Source organism: Xyrauchen texanus, chromosome 11 (assembly GCF_025860055.1).
Source record: "Xyrauchen texanus isolate HMW12.3.18 chromosome 11, RBS_HiC_50CHRs, whole genome shotgun sequence".
Lineage (NCBI taxonomy): Eukaryota > Metazoa > Chordata > Actinopteri > Cypriniformes > Catostomidae > Xyrauchen > Xyrauchen texanus.
This window is the reverse complement of record NC_068286.1, coordinates 2,017,303-2,041,094: the sequence shown is the minus strand read 5'-3', so window position 1 is coordinate 2,041,094 and position 23,792 is coordinate 2,017,303. Positions and strand designations below refer to the sequence as shown.

The 23,792-nt window shown below is 36.4% G+C and overlaps 3 protein-coding genes across 16 annotated transcripts in view; all 3 read right to left on the bottom strand.

Moving 5' to 3' along the window:
* Positions 1-4,813: 4,813 nt before the first annotated feature.
* On the bottom strand, positions 4,814-7,651 carry LOC127651735 (deoxynucleoside triphosphate triphosphohydrolase SAMHD1-like). Its single transcript, XM_052137718.1, has 7 exons — positions 7,625-7,651; positions 7,370-7,455; positions 7,073-7,218; positions 6,728-6,799; positions 6,529-6,633; positions 6,197-6,384; positions 4,814-6,097 (listed from the first exon to the last, which is right to left on the bottom strand). Coding segments are annotated over exons 1-6 (591 nt in total). The 5' UTR covers positions 7,627-7,651; the 3' UTR covers positions 4,814-6,097; positions 6,197-6,204.
* Positions 7,652-8,039: 388 nt separating this feature from the next.
* LOC127651990 (deoxynucleoside triphosphate triphosphohydrolase SAMHD1-like) lies at positions 8,040-17,480 on the bottom strand. Its single transcript, XM_052138055.1, has 9 exons — positions 17,422-17,480; positions 16,629-16,747; positions 15,874-16,034; positions 15,355-15,470; positions 15,088-15,147; positions 14,721-14,734; positions 8,451-8,597; positions 8,255-8,355; positions 8,040-8,112 (listed from the first exon to the last, which is right to left on the bottom strand). Exons 2-9 carry the CDS (start codon positions 16,653-16,655, stop codon positions 8,040-8,042), a joined length of 699 nt encoding a protein of 232 aa, XP_051994015.1. The 5' UTR covers positions 16,656-16,747; positions 17,422-17,480.
* Positions 17,481-18,862: 1,382 nt separating this feature from the next.
* LOC127651721 (uncharacterized) overlaps positions 18,863-23,792 on the bottom strand; it is a 40,586-nt gene continuing 35,656 nt past the window's right edge. Inside the window, exons 27-33 of one of the 14 annotated variants that reach the window (XM_052137699.1) lie at positions 23,517-23,609; positions 23,329-23,433; positions 22,700-23,017; positions 22,484-22,537; positions 22,319-22,429; positions 21,992-22,222; positions 18,863-20,063 (exon numbers count right to left, since the gene is read on the bottom strand). In XM_052137699.1, coding sequence (XP_051993659.1) covers positions 19,797-20,063; positions 21,992-22,222; positions 22,319-22,429; positions 22,484-22,537; positions 22,700-23,017; positions 23,329-23,433; positions 23,517-23,609 — 1,179 coding nt within the window. In that variant the 3' untranslated portion in view covers positions 18,863-19,796. Of the gene's footprint in view, positions 20,064-21,991; positions 22,223-22,318; positions 23,018-23,328; positions 23,434-23,516; positions 23,610-23,792 lie in introns of all 14 variants that reach the window. The other 13 variants (XM_052137701.1, XM_052137689.1, XM_052137692.1 and 10 more) reach the window with 13 other exon arrangements.

The window sequence follows — 23,792 nt, the reverse complement described above, 5'->3', positions numbered from 1 at the left end:
TAAACAGTGGCTTATGCGCTCCCTTTAAGGTAGGAAGGGGTGTCAGACAAGGGTGTGCACTATCAGGTATGTTGTACTCATTGGCCATTGAGCCTTTTTTACAGATCAGAGAAAAGTTAACTGGACTGAAAATACTGAATTGTGAAAATGTTTTTTTTTTATCTATCAGCATATGCTGATGATATAGTAGTTTTAGTTAATAGTCAGGGTGATATTGACAATTTAATAAGACTTATAAAATAGTTAAATTTTTTATCATCTGCTAACATAAACTGGGCGAAAAGTGAAACTCTGTGTTTTGGAAAATGGGAAAAAGTTAAACCTAATCTTCCAAGTGGTTTAAAATGGAATGTTGGTGGTTTTAAATATTTAGACGTGTTATTAGGAGATGAGGTTACTGTACAGAAAAACAGGGAAGGTCTAGTTGACAAGGTCGACATTTGGTCTCATGGCCTTCATTAAGCTTAAGGAGACAGCATCACTGGTATTTTTTTTATTTATAAAGCCATACAGGGAAAACTCCCTCCTTATTTGTGCAATCTTTTGTCACTTATCAAAAGCTGTTATGATTCTCGCTCCTCTAGATGGCTACTCTACAGGGTACCCAGGATTTGCTCTAATTTGGGTAAAACAGCGTTTTCTTATTTTGCACCTTGGTCATGGAATTCCCTCCAGAACACATTACATATAAATCACCTTGTTACCTTGGGTGAATTCAAATCTTTGATAAAATAAGTGTATGACTAAAGAGTGCAATTGCTATGTATAAGTTGGATTCTGTAATTGTAGTCCATTGTTTTCATTATTGTGTCCTATTTTTGTCTTATGTCTGTTGTATTGATCTTTTCAATTTTGTACCATGTTCAGTGTGCTTTCTTGGCCAGGTCTCCCTCGAAAAAGAGATTAAATCTCAAGGGATTCTTGGTTAAATAAAGGTTAAATAAAAAAAGTTAAAGGACACTTAAGTAAATGGAAGTGGTTAGTTCCAAGTATGTCATATAAGAGGCATACTTTGATTGTGAATAATTTAGTAGCATCATCTCTGTGGCACAAGTTGGCATACATTGACCCTCCTGTAAAGTTGCTGGCTGAAATTGTTATCTTTGTAGATTTTGTTTTGGGATCATCTGCATTGGATACCTCAGAGTGTGTAATATCTTCCAAAAGATGAAGGTGGTCATGGATTGAACGGCAAGTAGAACGGCAACGTTTCGGTTGAAGTTCATACAGAGATTTTTAAAAGTGCCAATGGACTTCAATTGGAGAGCGCTAACCTGCACCATTTTAAAGCATATGCCGGAGTTAAAAATGTATACATTTTTACTTTTTTTGGCCCTCACAAAACTGGATATTGCAAAGCTGCCTATATTCTATAGGAATCTATTCAAAGTTTAGATGCTCTTCAGTCCACAAAGGAAAAGTTGCACAGACTCACTTTTCTGGCTGCTTGACTGGACATAACTTCCAATGGTGATTTTTTTTTCCTGAACTCAATAGGTTTCTGTGCAATTCCCAGGTTATGATTTTGGGACTTTTATTAAGCTTATCTGGCCCTAACTTTGAAAATGCAGAACTAGTGGCAGAATACTTGCTCAGCAAAGCAACACCACTCTCCCGTTCCTGTTAGGGTTTCCACTCAATTCTCCCCACTCAGTGTTGCACCCACTGAGAATAATTTTGAAAAAGCCCTTGTTATTGGCGATTCTGTTGTAAGTAATGTGGAAATAGAGACTTAAGCCACCATTTTTAAATGTATTTCGGGTGCCAGAGAGTCTGACATCAGATCAAATTTACGTAGATTTTCTAAAATTGTTATTCATGTCGGCACTAATCGATGTCCTGCTTCAGCCAGTCGGAGATCACTAGAGATAACGTTAAAGAGGTGTGTGAACTTGCAAAAATTATGCCAGACACTGTAATATGCTCATCGTGGTGATGAGGTTTATAGTAGATTAGTGTCACTGAATGTGTCTGTTCCCCGAATTACCAAACACAAAACTCTCACTAAGTAATTTAGAAATAATTTGATTAAGGTCAAACTTGAACAAAACAAACAAATTGGAGTGGTGGTGGTGTAGTGGTCTAAAGCACATATCTGGTAATCTGGTAATCAGAAGGTCGCTGGTTTGATCCCCACAGCCACCACCATTGTGTCCTTGAGCAAGTCACTTAACTCCAGGTTGCTCCGGGGGGGATTGTCCCTGTAATATGTGCACTGTAAGTCGCTTTGGATAAAAGCGTCTGCCAAATGCATAAATGTAAATTAAAGATAAACTTCATATAAAGATCGGGCTACTAAACATTAGAACTCTTTCTACCAAAGCACTAATTGTAAATTAAAATATTACAGATCATGGTTTGGATGCGCTCTGTTTGACTGAAACCTGGCTTCTACTCCCCCAGGTTATTGTTATAAACATGAGCCTCGTCTGAAGGGTCGAGGAGGAGGTGTTGCTACAATTTACAGTGAAGTTTTTGGTGTTATTCAGAGGACAGGATATAAATGTAAGACTTTTGAACTAATAATGCTTAATGTGACGTCAGATATAAATAAATAAACTCTGTCGTCTTTTGCCCTTGCTATTGTGTATAGATCACCTGGGCCGTATTCTGACTTCCTTGGTGAATTTGCACATTTTTTATCAGATCTTGTAGTTACTGTAGACAGAGCTTTAATTGTTGGTGACTTCAACATTCACATAGATAATGAAAATAACACATTGGGATTAGCATTTCTCGATATTCTCAACTCTCTTGGAGTCAGACAAACTGTAACAGGACCAACTCATCGCCATAATCATACGCTAGATTTAATTCTGTCATATGGAGTTGATGTTGATTATATAGAAATTCTACCGCAAAGTGATGACATCTCGGATCATTACCTCATCTCAATCTACACCACGCTATCATTCAGGTAGAACTATTCTTTTGAGTACTAAAGATAGCTTCACTAATAATCTTCCAGATGTATCTCATATAAGAATAGAACTTGATAAAATAACAGAAAATATATATTCATTCTTCTTCAGTATAATACTACATCCTCAACATCCTGAAACCTTTGCACTATAAGGGAGGGTTAGTAAATACAGTATGTGAATTAATTTACAGCTGTGTTAGTGTGCTTTTGTTGTAAAATAAATAAAAGAATTACAATGAAACAAATCCCTCACTTCACACACATAATACCAAACTCTGGTTTCAGTAAGACTCTTTAAGACTCCCAGATCCAACTGGGAGCACAATGTGGTCAGGGGTCACATCAGACTATAATAACAAAAGGACCAATAAACCTGGGAGGAAATATAGTTATAGAAGTGTGAAAGAACATAAAAGTGAACAGGATAACTAAAGTTGATTCTAGTAGTAAATAAACCAATTAAATCTTAAGCTGTTTCTCAGTAAATGTGAATCAGTAACGGGTCATATTTGGTGAAATGTTATGAGGTGGAGTGCATGATTGACATCCAGAAAGTTTTAAAGTCTATTCATCTCTCTGCGGTGCATGCATCATGGATCAAGCTTTGAGTAGTTTAAGTTTATTACATTTGAAAGTGATTATTGTGAAGTTGATCATATTAAGTGGCCAAATTAAAATAGCTACAAGGGAAGTATATACAGTATATTTAACAGATTTTACCTCAGACAGAAGACTGGTCATACACAAATATACCAAACATGGCATTAATTAAAAAATTGCAATTTGAAACAAATTAAATTTGTAGATTCTAAAAAATAGAACTTTACCAAAACATCATGATAACGTTGTATACTGGTGATGTCATCAGAACATACTGTGTTTGCTGGTATTTTACCTATTGTTTGCTTAATAATAATCATTTGGATTGTAAAGGATTTTCTGCTAAATTTAAAAACAAAATTTTGTTCAAGTAACAGCAAACGTTATTTTGGCTAAAAAGTATTTTAATTAGAAAATCCCAAAATGTGTAAAATCTACATGACAACTTAATATTATGAAAAATATCTCTGTCCTGAGAGCATAGTTCGATCTTTTGGTTAAAATGACACATAAAAAACATGCTAAAATTTCAATTTTAGAAGGATAAAATTCACAAAATTATTCTAATTTAAAGGGACAGTTCACCCAAAAATGAAGATTCTCTCATCATTTACTCACCTGTCATCTCAGATGTTTATGACTTTTTTCATCTACTGAGCACAAAAGAATAGAAGAATACCTCAGCTCTGTTGGTTCATAAAATACAAGTGATGGGGTGCTATCAATTTGAAGCTCCAAAAAGCACATAAAGGCAGCATAAAAGTAATCCATAAAACTCCAGTGGTTTAATCCATGTCTTCAGAAGTGATATAATAGGTGTGGGTGAGAAACAGATCAATATTTAAGTCCTTTTTACTATAAATCTCCACTTTCACATATTATTTCTTTTGTTTTTGGTGATTCACATTATTTGTGCATTTTGCCACCTAATGAGAAGAATTTATAGTAAAAAAATAAAAAATAAAAGGCTTAAATATTGATCTGTTTCTCAACCTCATCTATCATATCCTTTCTGAAGACTTGGATTAAACCACTGGAGTCTTATGGATTACTTTATGCTGTCTTTATGTGCTTAAAAGTTTAAGATCACCATTCACTTGCATTGTATGAACCAACACAGCTGAAATATTCCTCTAAAAATCTTCATTTGAATTCTGCTTAAGAAAGTCTCACACACATCTGGGATGTCATGAGGGTGAGAAAATGATGAGAGAATCTTAGTTTCATTTTTTATTTTTAATACATTTGCAAAGATTTCAAACAAACTTCTTTCACGTTGTCATTATGGGGTATTGTTTGTAGAATTTTTAGGAAAATAATGAATTTAATCGAATAAGGAATGAGGCTGTAACATCACAAAATGTGGAAAAAGTGAAGTGCTGTGAAACAACATGCACTCCTCCTTACCTTGGGTCTCTAATGACCCTATACACATTTGGTACTTAACCACTATCATTTTTTATTCATTTTATTTTTTACATAAAAGAGAGATTGAGGAATCCTAAAGAGGTGTGGGAACAACTTCAAATGCATGAGGTATGGGGGTAGAATGTGTTCCTGGGTCACTAAAGACCTGAGGTATGCGTTTAAAGATGTGTTCTCACAATTCGATTACAGTAGCTTAAACGTTATTGTCTTTGTGCAGAGTACAATGCAGAGAACGAATAAGCCTAATACTGTAAATACAGTTATGTACTTATAAAGTTAGTTTTAGTCTATTGGGTTTCAACCCTCTTGCTGGGCACATCCCTCCAATTTTATTCAGTTTTCCATATTTTGAACAGATGGTTGCCTGTCTGTAGAGGTGCGGTTACCTGCCCGCTTGCTGTCACTCTCACTAGTTCGGTGCCCAGTTCATGAGGAGGAGGATTCCTCTGTATTTCCCAGTGTCTTGGGAGAATCGTCTGGGCTTTGCTTTGTACCACACCAGCTTTAACAGACTCTCTTCAGATTGCTGCAGACTACATCAATGCACACACTCTTCTTACTAACACACTCTTCAATAGCCCTTAGAGGCTCTTTTGATCTGCCATCTACTTCCGGCACTGGAAGCGCCTTTCCTTGACTGTCATTTTTTGTAAATAAATCCTTTTGAACTGTCATCTCTGCTTTAGTCTTTTGAGAATGGACGTAATGGTTTGGTAATTTGGGCCATTAGATTTACATTTTAGTGTGTTAGCAACTGAGAAAAGCTGCGATTGCAAATTGTATAAAAGTACATTGCAAATACAATTTTCTCCAAGTCAGGAGTCTCAGGACATTCCTGCATAGAATAACAATTTGTTTCTATTGATTTTTGCTGTATGTATTATTATTATAAGAACACTAAAATGCAAGAATAAAAGACTTCATTGGCATATTTATCACAGCAGTGACTACAGCTGAAATCCATCACAGAATAAATACAGTTACAGTGTAAACTCATAACTTCTTTTGTTTTAGTCCACTTGAGATTCAAATGCCCTGCAGCTGAAGAAGTCCTTTGATTGTTCTTCCATGATCTCTTTCATGTCTTCAGCATCTCTCTCAAAATGTTGCTAATCTGGATCTGGAATGCTCTTACGGGGTTATTGTCTGGAAGATGATTAAAAACTGAATTTGTACACTTTGCTAAATACACTTAAACATACTATATGTAACTGCATTTTTCTTTATTTGAAGAGTAGGTGATACCTCAGTTGTTAATCCTTGCTTTGGTATGTAGCCTCAGAACATTTTCCCTCTTCAGGCAGAACTCCAAAATTGTCTTTGCACCAATTCTCAAAGCACTGCTGAGCTTCTTCTAGTTCCCGTTTCTCTGTACCTCGATAGTACACTCTCACAAGCTTTTCATAAAACTTCACCGGCAGGAAACTGGACACCTGTCAGTACAAGAGGTGTCTGACAATATGGCCCGATATGGACTATTTGCATGTTTATATGGACAAGAGGCGTCCTTTTCTAGAGACATATTTATGTGTACAGTACTTATAATTTATTTAATCTGAATTGTTTGCCATGGATACCTGATATTTCCTAATCTTGAAGGCTTTGGTCGGATCCCTCTTGCTGTAGAAATAGACGTTGTCAATGGGATTTTTACCCTTCATGCCATGATCCATATTGACGACCTGGATAAGCAGAGATTTCAAATGCTATCGCAACTCAACCAGCAAAGCTAAAATGTTAAGATCAAGCTGCAAACAAATGTTTTAAATAACATACAGCAACCACGAAATCCAGTGTATTTTTAGACCATTTCTCCACAGCTGTCATCCAATTATCCTTCAGTGTTTTCTGGAGGATTTGAGAGTCAGAAGTCAGTCTATAATCAGCTTTAGATACAAGTAAAAACTGATGATGTGAGGGTGAAAGATATCTTATTTTTCAAATCTGTCTTTTTGTACAAACTATTGAACATTACTGGTGGGGTTGCCACAATATCACTTTTCTTTAATAAGAAAGTATCTGCCAAACAACATTTCAATACAACTATAAATGTGTTCATTGATCCATCTGAAAGACAGATATCTGTTTTAATGATACAATGTCAGAATGTCTCAGTCCAACCTTTGAGATGTCTTTATGTTCAGCTTCTGTCAGTCTGGCTTCTCCAACAATCTTTGGCAGGCGTCTATTGACAATGTCCTCAAGAATCATTCGAGCATCTTTCAGGTTGTCGTCAGTGGAGTACAAGATCTTCTCAAATAAGTGATCTAATAGAAATATGAGAGTCTAATTAGATTTACATGTATTTTCTTTTTAATTAAAACCTGATAAATGTCCTCTAATTTACTGGAACCATGATGACCTTGCATGTGTGTTCTCGAGCATTATTAAGAGTTAAATGTAAATATTTCCGCTGACCTGTGAGTTTAGTGTATTCCACCATGTTTTCTATGGCTGCTGAGATGTGGAGGTGTTCATTGGCTTGTAGAAAAGATTCTTTGATCCTAAAATGCAAAGAGGAACCAGCACATGTTAACTTTTAAAGCAGAATTATATACAAATATTTATTTCATGACTTACAGTATTGTGACAAATGAAAAGTGCTTCACTATATCTCCAGGAACAGTCTCGTCAGAACAATGACACATCACACATACTGTAAACATAACTCACATGATTTCAATAATGCTGATAGTCTTGTGCTGGTGCAGCCTGGCGATGCAAAGTGTATCTAGTGCTGAAACATGTCAGTAAACATTATCTGCCTCCTGTTAGAGAAAGACAGAACAAACTGAAATGAGGTTTAATATTAATGATCTACAGCTAATGTTTAAGAAACTGTAAACCTTCTAAAATATTTTAGCTAAATCTATTTTGCTTTCAGCTTCCAATAAGAGTCTAGTACGGCACATTTTAAGACATTTTCTCATGTTTAAATCCATTCCACATAATTCTACAGATTTCAATGAAAATCATGTCTGCAGATTCCCTCTGAGTCCTGTAATGAGCAAAAAAGATGAAATGTTTCATGTAAAGTACCTTGTCCCTGAAGCAGATAGAATGAGATTTCTTCTCTCCTGTTTCCACTTCACACACTGCGTGCAAATTTCAACAGGCGTTGATGGTCAAAGCTGTTGCCGATGCCAAGGTGATGACAGTCTCTATAAAATAAGGAGATGGAAAAACAACTAATTTACTCATTTATCTTCAATCCTCGTATTCTGGCAAGTGTCACACAAGTTGTATGTATACAGTCTATAATAATTCATAATTATTATAAAATATATCAAATATCACGATTACCGGGCAAAATAGTCCCATTTGTCAACATCAATGCCGTTCCGTTTATTTGCCACAATCTCATACAAGAAGGATTTATGTTCAGGTCTGCCTCTCGCTGACCACTGGAAAATAATGTAGAAACAACTTTCAACAACTCATTTTAAACTGCACAATCTGGTGGAAATTGGTTGCAATGGACGGTCCCAGAACTGTGTACCTCTCCAGCTGAACTATCCACACCCTGAATTAATTCCTCAATAAAGGGAAGATCCTCATCTGGATTCAATCCATAGTTTCCCATCACCTCTTTCAGTCCATTCTGATCAACCATGTGCTGAAACATCTGAATCGACGCCATTTCGTGCTTAAAGTAACACACATATGTTCACAGATGCTTTACAGATCACACATATTATAAATCATGTACTGTATAATAGTTATGTAAATAACGGTTTATACAGCCATCAATTTAAAGATAATGTATAGACTAAGGAGTTTTGTATACAGGAATTTTGTTGTTTCATGTGGGATAACTTTGGAAATAATTAATGGTTCGATTTTTGATGCAATCACAAATGCAAGTTTATGAAAAAGGTCTTTATGAAATCCCACTCTTGCTATAATGTGACCTTCAGAGCAAAACATTTGCACCTATTGTGCACTATATTGTTTTTGTCTCAGTCTGCTGATTTTCTTCCCTTGTGCTCGTCTGCACAGCCCCATATTCCTTCTGGTGTGTTACAAGAGCCGCTGTACAACTTCAGATGAAAGGTGCATGTTCAGAGTACATCTCAACTAACAGAAGGGATAAAGACATGGACTATTTCAATAAAGCTGCCTATATTATATTATATTATATATATAATTCTCATTGGCCTTTTGTTTGGGCTCCAAGAGCGACCCCTAGTGTCACTACATCGACACAACATCGAGTGACTGACAGAAGGGAAAATGTTCTTTGGGGTAAAAAACACTTTTGATTTGATTTTCTCACAAAACACCAAATAGCAACAAAAACTGCCACTTTTCTATACACCTGTTTGCCGTGAGATCATTGCGTGCAATGTCTAAAGTTTTTTTTATTATTTTAGTAATTTGATGATCTAATATTTAGCAGTTTTTAATATTTTCTCAGTCATCTTCAACACAAGAATTGACTTTCTGGAAAAGAGTGTGGAGGAAATGATTTCCAACAATACACTGAAGATTGAGGGGTTAAAGAAGACTGTTGATTTTGCCTACGCCGAGATCCGTGAAGTGAAAGGTAAAGTGACCCAAATTGATGACCGAGTCAACGTGGTGGAGAAAAAGACGAACCTTTTGGAACATTGAATTACTGAGCTGGAAAACTATTCGCGACGGTGGAACCTGCGTCTCTATGGTTTGGCGGAAAACAAAGATCAGAATGTTCGCCAAGAGGTTATTCGTATCTGTCAGGCCACTTTGCCGGATCACAAAGCCAAACTCCCTGATGTTTTAGATTCAGTGCACCGTCTTGGCCAATTAAAGAAAGATGCCACCAAGCCTCGAGGGATAATTCTACAGTTTGGTGCTCGTATTTACTGCGACGCTGTCTGGAAGGCTGCAAAGAAGTCCTCTTTCCTTCAAAACAACAAGCTACATTTTGCTGAAGATCTATCCCCACAAATCAGAGAGCGAAGACTGCAGTTGTGGTCACTTGTGTCTAAAGCGCGAGAACAAGGGAAAGCTGCTTACTTCGTGGGTGGTCGAGCCTTTGCCAATGGGGTTGAACTGTTTCCAGATACCTGAAAGTGGTAAACATCATTCCTGTCAATATGTGCCTTAAGTCGAGTCAAACTAGCTTATCCTAAAGCTTATCCTTCGCTTTGGATTTGTCCTTTTATTTGCTCTGAGAAACACTATTTTCTTTAATCCTTTTACTTATTTATACTCTTTGTTCTTGTTTATAAGGATTATTGTGCACTTTATTTACACTTTTCTGAATATGTTTACATGATAGATTCTAGTACATTTTGTTCAATTATTTTTAATGTTTTATAGGCTATCATTTTATGTCTTTTTATTGTTGATAACTGTTTTGTGCTAAGTTGTCGTTTGAAAATCTAGGTATTTCCTTTATTTTCAATGTTTCACTAAGTTTCGCTATGCACCTTCTATTTATGTGAATTGGTGCAGCTCCATACATTCATAGTAAGGTTCAAGTTTAATTTCATCCGTATTTAATTTTTTACATTGTTCTTTCTGTTGTTGTTAATACGTCTTTGTCTATCACTACTCTCAATGCCAGGGGGTTAAGGAATATTGTTAAGCGTAAGGCGTTATTTTTGTTTGTTAAGCAGCACAAATCTGATTTCTGTTTCATTCAAGAGTCGCACTCAGTTCCGAATGATGGAAGATTATGGAGATCCCAATGGGGGAATGACCTGTGGCAGGCTCATGGGTCTGAACATTCTGCAGGTGTTGCGACCTTAAAATATAATTTTCCTGGGACTATTCACCTATCTATCAGTGATACTTCAGGTCATTTTATTTTTCAAGTTTTAACCATTGGAAACTTTACTTTGTTAGTTATTAACATATATGGCTATAACTCTAACCATGAGAACGACATATTGCTTGAAAATTTAGAGAAGCTTATACTAAATACCCTTAGTAAATTTCCAAATTCAGGTATAGGGGGAGATTTTAACATGATTCTGGATCATCGTAATGACTGCTGGCCTCCTCGTGTTCCCACTGCAGTAAATTGTAATTTAACGTTATTTATGCAAAAGTTTAACTTGGTAGATGTATGGAGATTTAACAATCCTAACATAAATGCATTTACTTGGAGTAATAGTAGTGCCACCAGGCGTTCTCGTTTGGACTATTGGTTAGTTTCTGATCACTTGAATATTGCTAATATTTCTGTTAATATTATCACAACCCCATTAACAGATCATAATGCAGTCTCCATTTTTATCCCTTGCACTCTGCCCCTCCACAAGATGTAGGAATGCTTACTGGAAACTAAACAGCTCAGCTTCTTCAAAGCGATGAGGTAAAATCAGACATTACAAATATTATATTAAAATTTTGGAATAAAGCGAAGTCCGAGGATGATTTTGGTACCAATTGGGAACTTATGAAATTTAAAACTGGCCAATATTTGAGGAATTATGGTAGTATCTTATCCAAAAATCGTAAATTGGAAGAAGAAAGAGTGGTCTCTAAAATAATTTCCTTATATCAGAAGGACCCTGCAGAAATATCAGAAGAGGAACGTCTATCTTTAATTTCGGAACAAATTAAATTAAATGAAATTTACTCCAACAAAGCAAAAGGTGCCTTTATAAGATCAAGAAAAAGATGGATTGAAGAAGGGAAGCAGAACTCTGCCTATTTTTTCGCATTAGAAAAATATCATGGGAAATTTAATTTAATCCAGCAACTTAATATTAACGATACTGTTACTGATAATCCGAGGAGTATAGCGGTTTTCTGTGCGGACTTTTTTAGAAATTTATACAAATCCAAATTTTGCCATCAATCTTCCACTACATTCTTGAACTCTCTTAGCGTCACTCCAATCTCTCAAGATCATAGGAAACTATGTGATGACCTTATAACATTGCAGGAAATTACTTTCGCGATTGAACATTGTAAAACTAACAAATCTCCTGGAGTGGATGGCCTCTCTGCAGAGTTTTATCAGGCTTTTACACAAGATCTGGCTCCCTTTCTGCTTGAAGTAATATTAGAAAGTGTTGATAAATGTTCTCTACCCCTTCAGCTGACCCAAGGCTTAATTACGCTTAATCCCCAAACCTAAAAAGGATCCACTGTTTATAGATAATTGGCGACCTATTTCATTACTTAACACTGATTACAAAATCTTTGCCTCAATAATTGCAAAACGCTTAAAAAGGTTTTAGACCCTATCATTGATGAATTCCAATCAGGATTCATGAGAAAAAGGCACATATCAAACAATATTAAACTTGTCTTAGATATAATTGATTATTCTTTTTTATGTCCTGATGATAGTTTTATCTTTTTTTTTGGACTTCTATAAAGCCTTTGACACAGTAGAACATAACTTTATATTTCAAACTATTGACAAATTTGGGTTTGGTGATTTTTTTTGTAAAGCTGTCAGAACAATGTACTGTAAAGGCAATAGCTCCATCAGAATAAAAAATGGTACCTCGCCAAGATTTGAGCTGCAAAGAGGCATCCGACAAGGCTGCCCTGCCTCCCCTTACCTATTCATTTTATGTAATCAACTTATTTTATGTAATCAAGAAATTAGGTGGTGGCGTAGTGGCTAAAGCACATGGCTGTTAATCAGAAGGTCACAGGTTCTAACCCCACAGTCACCACCATTGTGTCCTTGAGCAAGGCACTTAACTCCAGGTTGCTCGGGGGGGATTGTCCCTGTAATAATTGCACTGTAAGTCGCTTTGGATAAAAGCGTCTGCCAAATGCATACTACTTTATTTTTAAAAAATGCCAGTCAAGTGCCAATTGCTATCAAAACAATTGAATTATTTTCCGCAGCTTCTGGACTATGCTTAAATCTGAATAAGTGTGAACTTTTTTCCATAAAAGAAAGCGATACCTCCCAGGTCTGTAACATACCTATCAAAGATAAGGTCACTTATCTTGGGATTATTATTATGAAAAATGAGGAGGAAAGATGTTCTGAAAATTTTAATTGAATTAGTGATAAGACAAAGAAGAAGCTAAATCAATGGCTGCAGAGGGATTTATCTTTGAAAGGACGAGTGCTGTTGACAAAGGCAGAAGGTTTATCCCGTCTTACTTATGCAGCTATCCATTTGTTTGTCAACAAAAAGCTGTGTAAATCTATTGATAACTTGCTATTCAATTTTATTTGGAAAAACAAGACGCATTATGTGAAAAAATCTGTTATTATGAACATATTTGAACGTGGTGGTCTAACCTTTCTGGATTTTACAACCCTCAATAATACTTTTAAGATCAACTGGATTAAACATTTTCTAAAAAAACTTGGAATTTTATACCCAAGTATATTTTCTCTAAGGTTGGTGGTCTAGAATTTTTACTTTTATGTGATTATAAAATAGAAAAGATTCCGTTAATTTTATCTGAATTCCATAAACAAATGCTCTTAGCATGGTCTTTAATCTACAAACATAATTTCTCCCCACATAGGTGCTTCATCTGGAATAATCTGCTTATTAAATTCAAAAATAAATCATTATTTTATAACAATTGGTTTAATAATAACATACTCCTTGTTTCTCATCTGTTGAACGATAACGGTTCATTATTGAATTATTCTGAATTCTTTCACACTTTTGGCATTCCAATCACCCCAAGAGAATTTGCAATTGTCATGGATGCCATCCCATCTGGTATTTTAACTCTCTTAAACGGGACTGGAAAACCAGATTGCCTACCTATTTTGGATCCTAGATTGACCTCGGTTGGTGATATTTGTTTCGGAACTACTTCAAGGAATAATAATCGTAATATTCGTTCTTTATTCCAGAGTGATGTCATCTGCTCCCCCAATGTTGTTCCCTATTGGTCTAATTTTTTTGACAACTTGAATTGGGGATATATATGGAATTTACCGTACAAATACCTGCTTACGAATAAAGTAAGAGAAATCTCCTTTAAAATGTTACATAGATATTATCCTGCTAAGCAATATCTCCTTAGGTTTAAACTTGACATATGTGTTAACTGCTCTTTATGTGGTGTGTGCCCAGAAACAATGGTACACCTGTTCTGGCAATGTCCCTACACCAGCACTTTTTGGAAAGATTTGTCCCGATACATTGCTTAAATTGTGTGGAGACACAACAGTACCTTAAATCCATTTATGACTCTAAAAATAAGAAGGCTGCTAAAACCATCATGTTATGTTCTATCTTTAATGTATTTATTTGATTCTCCCCCTGGCTCTTTGTTTGTTTAATATGCTGTATTCTGTATTAATGACGTTTTTGTATGTTCTTATTATTTGTTTTGTTAAACTTCAATAAAAAAAAAAAAAATTCACAATCTCAGGGGAAATCGCAGATTTAATTTCAGAGGAAAAAGAGACTCAAATGCCGCCAAAAACACTCTTTCAAATATTTCGTGCTCAGAAAGAAAAGATTGTGATGGCTGTCATCGCTGGACTGATTCAGTGAAGAATGAGAGGAGACGATCAGAACATCGAGTTCAAGTAAAGGTTTGAAAACAACATATTAACATTAATCTGTGTCATGGATACTAGGCCACAGCGGTCGCTCGCATGTCATTGTTTCTGGTTGGTTTTACTTAAGTTACTGCATCCAACACAAACCTTTTGCTGGCTTCTGCTTTAATATTGGTTACATTTAATATTTAGGTATTTATTAGTATTTTTCTGCTTTAAATTTGACTGTTGTTTGTGTCACATTGTTGTGTCTCGAGGACTTCGACAGGAAACCCTTCAAAAGTAATATTTTAATCAAGTATGTTTGTACTGGAGAGGGTTCATGCTTACCTTCCACTGGGTACCTAACAAAGAGAAACCTGAATTAGTGAAGAAGACCAGATTTATAAATGATTGTAAAACTACTGACTCAATTATACATTTGAACTGAAGTCACAAACACACATTACTGACCGCTTCACTGGACTTAATCTCAAGCAATTAATAACGTTATTAAAAATAATAATAAAGACTACTCTTGATCAAGTGTAATTCTGTATATTATTGTACTTTAAACCAGATACATCGGTCAGTTAATAGAAAATAAATAGAAATGTAATTTCTAAAATGACCTCAAGAGGGCGATATTTGCATGGCGTGCTGAATCTTTGTTCTTGGGTTTTTTATTTAAACAAATGTAATGAGCAATGTGACTCACCTGACATCCGGACTTCAGGGATAAACAGGATATCAAACAAATGAGAGAATGGACCATGACCTTCAAGAGAAAAAACACAGAAACAACTGAACTTTGTAAACTATGAAACAACCTCAATGTTTGCTTGAGTACACACTCAATTACACCCATTTATTTATTGAAGAAAAAAAATCTTCTTTTTAAAAGATATTTTAATTCAGACAGAAGTTCTTGTGCCTCAAATAGACATCATACAATATAATGCACATATATGATCAATGAACACACCTAAATCATGGCACAAACCAGCAATTTGGACACACAGATTGTCTTGAGGAGTAATATTGAGCTCTGGCTGCTTCTCTTGTAGACTTCTTAACAGACATCCTGCTAAATACGCCACCCTTTCAAACACACAAACAACACCTCTTTAAATCACATTTAGGCCTCGACTTGAAATGATTTACTTGATTGATCAGTGGTAATTAAACTGGAGTGAAACGATTATTGTTAAAGTTACAGGGAACTGTTGAGGAGAGAGAGGGAGGATGAAACAGACGAGCACGTTAACATTATGAGCTCAAACGCGTCTGTCTGATATGCGGAACATTAAAATGAGACCGTGTTGCACACCGGTCTATTATTGTAGTAACACGATGACACGTAACAACAAAACAAACCGTGACTGGTCGTTTACATGTCTCAGTCACTTCACATGCAAACAGCCGATTCTCAGCACCATCAAGAAACAAATCGGCCAAATGGGAAAATGTATCAGCCTCTGCGAAATATCGGTCCACCACTTACCCAATGGAGTGTTCAAAGCGATTATGTGATGCTCCAGGATAGACCCAGTATCCTGCTCCCAGTTGTTTAATATGACGGAGTCTCTGAAATTGAGGAGTATCAATAATCTTCACCAGCAGAGGATGAAGCTCAATTGAACCATGAATGGGGTCATTGAAAATCTGCAGGATATAAAAGACAATTCTTTGATTTTAAAATCATAATTGAGTTTAATTTACAACCAACTTTAAATTTGGTCAAATAACGTGAGATGAATTTTCTAAAACTAGAAAGAGGACAAATTATATGAATTATGTAGATTGATGATTTATGAGTATAAATATAAAATGAAGATGCTACATTGATCAAATACATAAACTGTACAGTCAATGGGTGTATAAGAGTTATGTGCTTGATTAATTTTTATTGTTCTGTTTTTGCTCAATATTCAGTGAATTTACACATGAAACAAAACCCAGATGTATGCACATATTTAGTACTTTGCAAACAACTACAAATAACCTCTTATGTACTGTAAATAATTTCTGTGTTTTTACAATTCCTTATTATAAATATCTTTCATAGGAACAGTTGTTTAATATTAGTGTTTTAACTACTTAATCTTGATCTTCATTAGACCATTTGAATAATGAACTGCATTTAAATTGCAATAGCAGCAGTATTTGTTTATGTTTTTCACATTATTACAACACGTGTGCATGTGAATATTGAGCTTTTGCTCCGAATGGAAATCAGATGTTAAGGGTTGATCTTACCTTCATGTTTCCCTTTGTAAAGTTCATGCATTACTCCACAAACTCTTGTTTACTTTATTCACCAGACTAGATAAGGATGTTAATGACTGATGATTGGACATCAGGTGGTTCTTCTGGACCTTTAGAAAGGATTTGATACAGTCAGTCAAACTGTGTGACTTTCTGTAAATACATATTTTCAAATATTGAGTCAACATAAACTCTTAATATAAATTACTTAAACCTTGTCTGTCAAGGTTGATGGTGATTATTTCATTTCTGCTTTGCCCTTTCTCTCTCCTCTTTTTCCCCCTCCCATCTTCCCCCTCCACAACCCTAGAGAGGTGGGGAAAAGTGCCAAATGGGTAGCCTCTGAAAGGGGGGGGGGGGGTACCTCATGCTGGGGTCCCCGGCCTGAGGCAGAGGAGGAGGCATATTACAGGGAGCATTTGTAATGATGTGTATTACAAACCTTGAGCTCTCTAACAGTGACATGATGTCATATTCAAAGCTTGATTCATTACATTAGGAAAGACACTTCTTCTTTCCTTCTTTTAGTGCCACAGTTCTAACATCGGTTGAACTGGTCGACTTTGATCCGTCTCTTGTTTTATAAATCTTGTAGCCTGTCACCAAGAACTAACGAGACATGTTTGAGTTCAACTAGATATTTGGCATGTAGTCATGAATTATATTATTAGCTGAACCGATAGGTGTAGTTGACAGAAGTACTATATTCTCAAGTCACAACAGCAAGTAATTCTCACAAGCACAAGATTTGTTTAAGGCTTGTTTAAATACATTATTCTCTTACCTTCACTTTTTCAAACAAGAATTTCCTGTAGGTTTTCAGGATCTTCAGTCATCTTTTTCAAGTGAGATTGCCAACAATAATGATAACAATGAATCTGTTGAACTGCTTTTATAGATCTAGAGACTGGACCGACTGGATCAGATTACCAGGAAGTGTAATTCAAATATGAGGGTGTGTCACGAAGACAAGACTGATGGGCATAATCGCTGACATTAGAGGTTTGAATAAATGTTGCTATCAGAGGGACTGAAACTGAGGAGTAGAAATGAGTGATGGAGAACTTCAGACTAAATATATTATGCAGCATATGCTGCCAAAACAACACTAAACACCGCTTTGCAGAACTGCCTTTATTAGAGATGAGCAAATATATGTACATTAAAATTATTTTTATTTAGATACCCGTAGGTGAATATCCTATTAGTCTACAGAATTAAAGACCGGTGTAATGTCATCATTGTTTCTGTTTGTTTGTGTACTGGGGTGAGTGTCTTTTACAGTTATCAGACATGCCCACTCCTAACTGATGGCACGTCAGGATTGAGCTAGCTTTTTAAAAGTTGTGCCAAACATGTCATTGTAACTTTAAATGTGTTATTCTGACTGCAAGCTTTGTGCAAATAAATCCAATGGGCTTGGGCAATCTGCAAATATAAAATGGTCTTACACAGGTGTTGCCTATTTTATGTTTTTTTATTTCACTGGGACGAAGTGGGTTTTATGTTCACTAAACAAGTGACTAGTTATTCAGTTTTACCAGTCACTCAATCAGGTGATATTACCGTTCATTCGCTATAGGGATGTAGCATGTGTACTTGTACATGCATTTGTTGGAATCACACATTAACGTGTTTTGTAGTGGAACTGTAATTGGGTCAAAAGTAAATGAAAACCCTCTTAAGATCTAAATCCATTCTGTTCCCAAACCACACATATGCCTTCTCCAACTCATGCAAACATACAAAAGTATAAAATATCACGTATATATAAAAACATTCATCTGTGGTCATATAAACTTTAGTATTAAGTCATGTTAGTGCATTATTGTAGTCTTATGCATCAGCATGTATCGTGTGCACCATTTTCAAAACTGTTCTTGTGAAATGTTTCTTTTAAACTATTTATATTACAAACATTTTTCTTTAACTGCTTCATTACGGTCTGTTTTTCTCCATTACTGTATTTGACAAGTGATGTTTGTCTGTGCTGTGAGTTTGATTATTAATCTAATTAATAAATCAATAATAGACCTTTTTAAACATGATATGTACCAGATGTGGTAGTTGTGTGAGTCTGACAGGTTTTACTTCCTTTTTTATGGTGTTTTGACACAGACATCATCTTTCAGAGAGGTAAAGTGATGTTTAATGTTCACATGAAAGTTTATTTTCACTTATACTTGACAACTCTGTGTAAAAGACATCGAGAATGCTTTAGACCCTTCAACCTTCAGTCACAAATATAACTGGATTAAATGGATTTGTATGTGGCATTTATGTTTAAGATGCAAATGTGAAGAACTAACAAAGATACAGATGAAAGAAGCACTTTATTATAAAATAGATCAAGTGTATTAATGTCGACATGCTGCAACAATTTTACAATCGTGTCAGATTATAGATACATTGAAAAGCAAAACTTAATATAATTGAATCCCTGTATTCCCAGAAAAGGTTAATGATTATAATGTAGACACATTACTCCAAATAACTGTAAATCAATCTCTAATGGACTTTTCACCAAATATATACTGAATATATGTTGTATAAAGAAAACCCTTGTATAATCACTCTTATTTATCAATCAAAAACAAACCCTTTATAGCATAACACAACCTTCATCATCGAGTACTGATAATCAACCTTTATAGAAACATTTAACTGATCATTAGCAATTTACACCATCCAACACCAACTTTTGTGAAATACACAGAATAATTATAATGAAAAACAAAACAAACCTCTTACAATAATGTAAATCACTCGTTTTACCCAACTAGCAAAAATCTGAATTAAAATCTACAATATTAAGTCCAATCTAAAACCGTAATATCAGACGGCACTAAAGCCGTGGCAAACTGCACTTTAAGTTACAGAGTAAAGATGCTTGTGACTATTTTAATTTAGATTTGATTTCTTTTCCTGTAAACCGTATCACATTATATTTATTTAATTACTGCTTGTCATCAACATCTCTTTCATAAGATTTCTACTTTTGCCTTTCAGGGTTTCATCCTGATATACAACTTTTTCAAACAAAATGTGGTTTATCACACAAAAACACAAAATAAGCTCCTGTGCACTAATTAAGAGTGTGGGTGAATAATAAGAAGAGTTTGCCCAAAAGTGAACTATGAGAATTGAAGGATGGATTTATTATTGGTCAGAATCTTGTGCTAGTTTGAGAGACCGGACAGTGGGGCAGTCGGCACCCCACTCCTGATGGTTTGGATACTCCCCCTCCTCCAGTTGGTAGTGTTCACCCTCATAGTCGGTTTCCTCATACAGCTTCCAAACACCTCTGAGCACCTTACAGGAGCGGACCTCACTTGTACTGAAATGGTCAGGCAAAGAACGACAGTCCACTGAGGTCACATGCGGCTCGCCTGCAAAATTCTCTTGTTTGTAGAGCTCGATCTTATGCTTGAAGGAGAGAGAAAGGGGATGATAAAGGAAAGATTGTTTTGAAATATGCAGAATATATGCAGACTTGGGGGGCTGTTCACGGTGAACATGTTATGGTGTTTTTAAAAAAAGCTAGATGCAGCACAACAGAATGCAGGTGTTTTGATGTAATAAATGTAAATGTAAAGCTCATAGTCAGTAAAAATACTAATCCACAGGACTCCAGTGGTTTAATCAATGTCTTTAGAAGTGATGCAGTTGGTCTTGGATATAACTGAACAGACTGAAATATAACTCCTATTTCTTGACAAGCTCGATTACACTTCCTATAGCGTGTATGTATGTGTCGAGCACTAGGAAGTTTAATTGAGCTTGAAATCATGAATGTCAAGATGTACAGTGAAATAGGAGTTATATTTTGTTCTGTTCTCACCCAAAACCAACTGGATCACTTCAGAAGACATTGATTAAACCACTGGAGTCTGATAGATTACTTGTATGCAGTTTTGATCTCCTTTTTGTAATTCTGGTCACCATTCACTTGCATTGTATGTACCTACAGAGCTGAAATATTCTTCTAAAAATCAGTTTGTATTCTGTTGAAGAAAGAAAGTCATAAACATCTGGGATGGCATGAGGGTGAAGAAATGATGAGAAGTTTTGGCTGAACTGTCCGTTTAAAGTCATGATACAAAGTTATGTGTGCTTATGTAATGGAGAAAATCAATAATTTGTTACTTCAAAATAGTTCTTATAAGCTATTTGTTAAGTCAATAATTAAATTATAATTATTATTATTATTATACATATAGATATGGGGATGTGGGAACATTTGCAGGTGAAATTCAGTGCATTAAGCCATTTTCTCGTTAAGGAATATTCTGGGTTCAATACAAGTCATGGTCATTTTTAAGTTGCCTAATTCTGTCAATGGTTTCAGGTTGCTGGTTTTGAACGTGAATCTTTTTTCCAGCTCTGACCAAACACATCTAAGGCCTGTTTCTGAGAATCCCTCTGTAACAAACTCAAGATTCCCAAGATGCCAGTTTTATATTCCAGAGATGTTTTACAACGAACAGTTGCGTATTCACATGACACCGTATAACGTCATCCTTCAGCAGTCAATTCAGACCAACCAGAAACGATGACATGCGAGCGACCGCTGTGGCCTAGTATCCATGACACAGATTAATGTTAATATGTTGTTTTCAAACCTTTACTTGAACTCGATGTTCTGATCGTCTCCTCTCATTCTTCACTGAATCAGTCCAGCGATGACAGCCATCACAATCTTTTCTTTCTGAGCACGAAAGTATTTTAAAGAGTGTTTTTGGCGGCATTTGAACAAGAAGTCTCTTTTTCCTCTGAAATTAAATCTGCGATTTCTCCGGAGATTGTGAACGCTAAGAATAAAGTTTGCTACTGAACGTGTTGCCGCTAAAAATCAGCCAATCAACACGTAGAGTGATGGAGCACAAGCGTCTCTGATTGGATGAGTCATTGCGCTCGTTTTACCAGCGGGTCTGAGTGACGTACAGCGTGAAAAATACTTTGAGTCAGAACAAGTCAAGAATTACGTGTTTCTACCTGAATGTGTCGCCAAAGCAAGTGAATGAACTTCCTGCTGCACAACATTAAAGATGACGAGTTTGAAGGGAAACGATCGGTTAGGCAGGATACAACGGGCTAAAGACACACCTTTACAAAAATCACTTTTCTGCTCATAAAGTTTGTATCAAGCAAGTGTCAAGATTGAATTGTTTTTTTTGTGTGAAAATAAATAATAATGGAAAGTTGTTTTGATTAAAATTAATAATAAAAAAGGTGGCAAGGAAGACTTTTACAGTCCATTACAGTAATAATGTAGATGCTCAACACACTGTCTGTGTATTCTGTAGGAGATTGGTTGAGGAATAAACAGAGGGGTTATAGACTGTGAAACTTACAAAGAAGATCTTGCAGGAACCAAAGTTCTTGGGGCCCTTCCAGGATGGGTACTTTCCTTGAGTCAGAACATACTCGCAGCCCGAGAAGTTTGGATTTTCATACAGCACCCAGATCCCACCACCCTCCACACGAATGGAATTACAGCGTTGCAGGGAGGTTGGCAAATCTGAACAGTCTTTGCCAGTCCTGTAAATCTCACCCTGAAAGTTCTCATCCTCATAGAAAATGATCTGAATAAAACAAATAGAATAAATGTAATCATTTACACACACACACACAATTCAGCCATAAAGCATTGATATCACATCTAAAATGACACTACACACCAGGGGAGGGAGTCCAAATTTGACTTTGCTCCACTGACGAAAGCACTTCTTGGCTTTCTTCAATATCTCCTTTTCCTGTGCCGCATCCTGTGCCTGTGCTTCAGCCACCGCCTGTGCTTCAGCCACCGCCTGTGCCGCATCCTTTGCCTGTGCTTCAGCCACCACCTGTGCTTCAGCCACCGCCTGTGCCTCATCCTGTGCCTGTGCTTCAGCCACCGCCTGTGCTTCAGCCACCGCCTGTGCCTCATCCTGTGCCTGTGCTTCAGCCACCGCCTGTGCTTCAGCCACCGCCTGTGCCTCATCCTGTGCCTGTGCTTCAGCCACCGCCTGTGCTTCAGCCACCGCCTGTGCCTCATCCTGTGCCTGTGCTTCAGCCACCACCTGTGCTTCAGCCACCGCCTGTGCCTCATCCTGTGCCTGTGCTTCAGCCACCACCTGTGCTTCAGCCACCGCCTGTGCCTCATCCTGTGCCTGTGCTTCAGCCACCGCCTGTGCCTCATCCTGTGCCTGTGCTTCAGCCACCGCCTGTGCTTCAGCCACCGCCTGTGCCTCATCCTGTGCCTGTGCTTCAGCCACCGCCTGTGCTTCATCCTGTGCCTGTGCTTCAGCCACCGCCTGTGCCGCATCCTGGTTCCTAGATTTTTCATAGTAAATTCTGACAAGCACTTGAGAAAACTTGTCTGGAAGTATACTGGATACCTGCGAGAACAACAGAAATCAGACAGACACTTGAGCAAGAGAGCAGCACAGATGCTCATTTCACATGTGAAGGGAGCGTTTCTTTAAAGAATGAGGGGAAAAATAAAAAACATCCTGTTAACTTCTAAGGATCAAAGAGAGGGTGCAAAATAGCCAACTAAGCAAAACAGTTGATTAACATAAGTGGACTTCAAAATAACCCCAAAATATGCATGGTGGGACCTCTTTAAGCAGTTTCTTTGCCTATTATTTGTCATTCTAAAATATTTGTACATTTCTGAAGTGCTGAATGATAAGAGGTAGGAGAGTACCTGATACGGCTGAATCTTGGTGGCCCTCATGGGGTTCCTCTTGGTGTAAAAATAGACGTTGTCTTTGAAGTTTTTACCCTTCATGCCATAATCCAGGTAAACCACCTGGTGAGAGGAAATGACCAAAACTACATTAACTTTAATTGTAGAGATTAAAAGATGCATATATTTAGTTTTTGATAACGTACATGAACCAAAAAATCCTTGTGATTCAGAGACGAGTCTGGGTTCACTTCTTTCCAGTTGTGTATTGCTGTCATCCAGTTATCCTGAAGTGTTTTCTGGGGGATTTGAGAAAGTTATGAATTCAGAAACAAAGTCCAACAAAACAGGAATGATATTTCTCATTTATGCTTTAAATGATTAAACTATTTTATGTATTGATCTATTTTAAGGCTGCTTAGAGCTGAAGTGTGTAACATTTTTACAAGTTAAAATACTTTCTCCTATCCCAGCTTCACTTG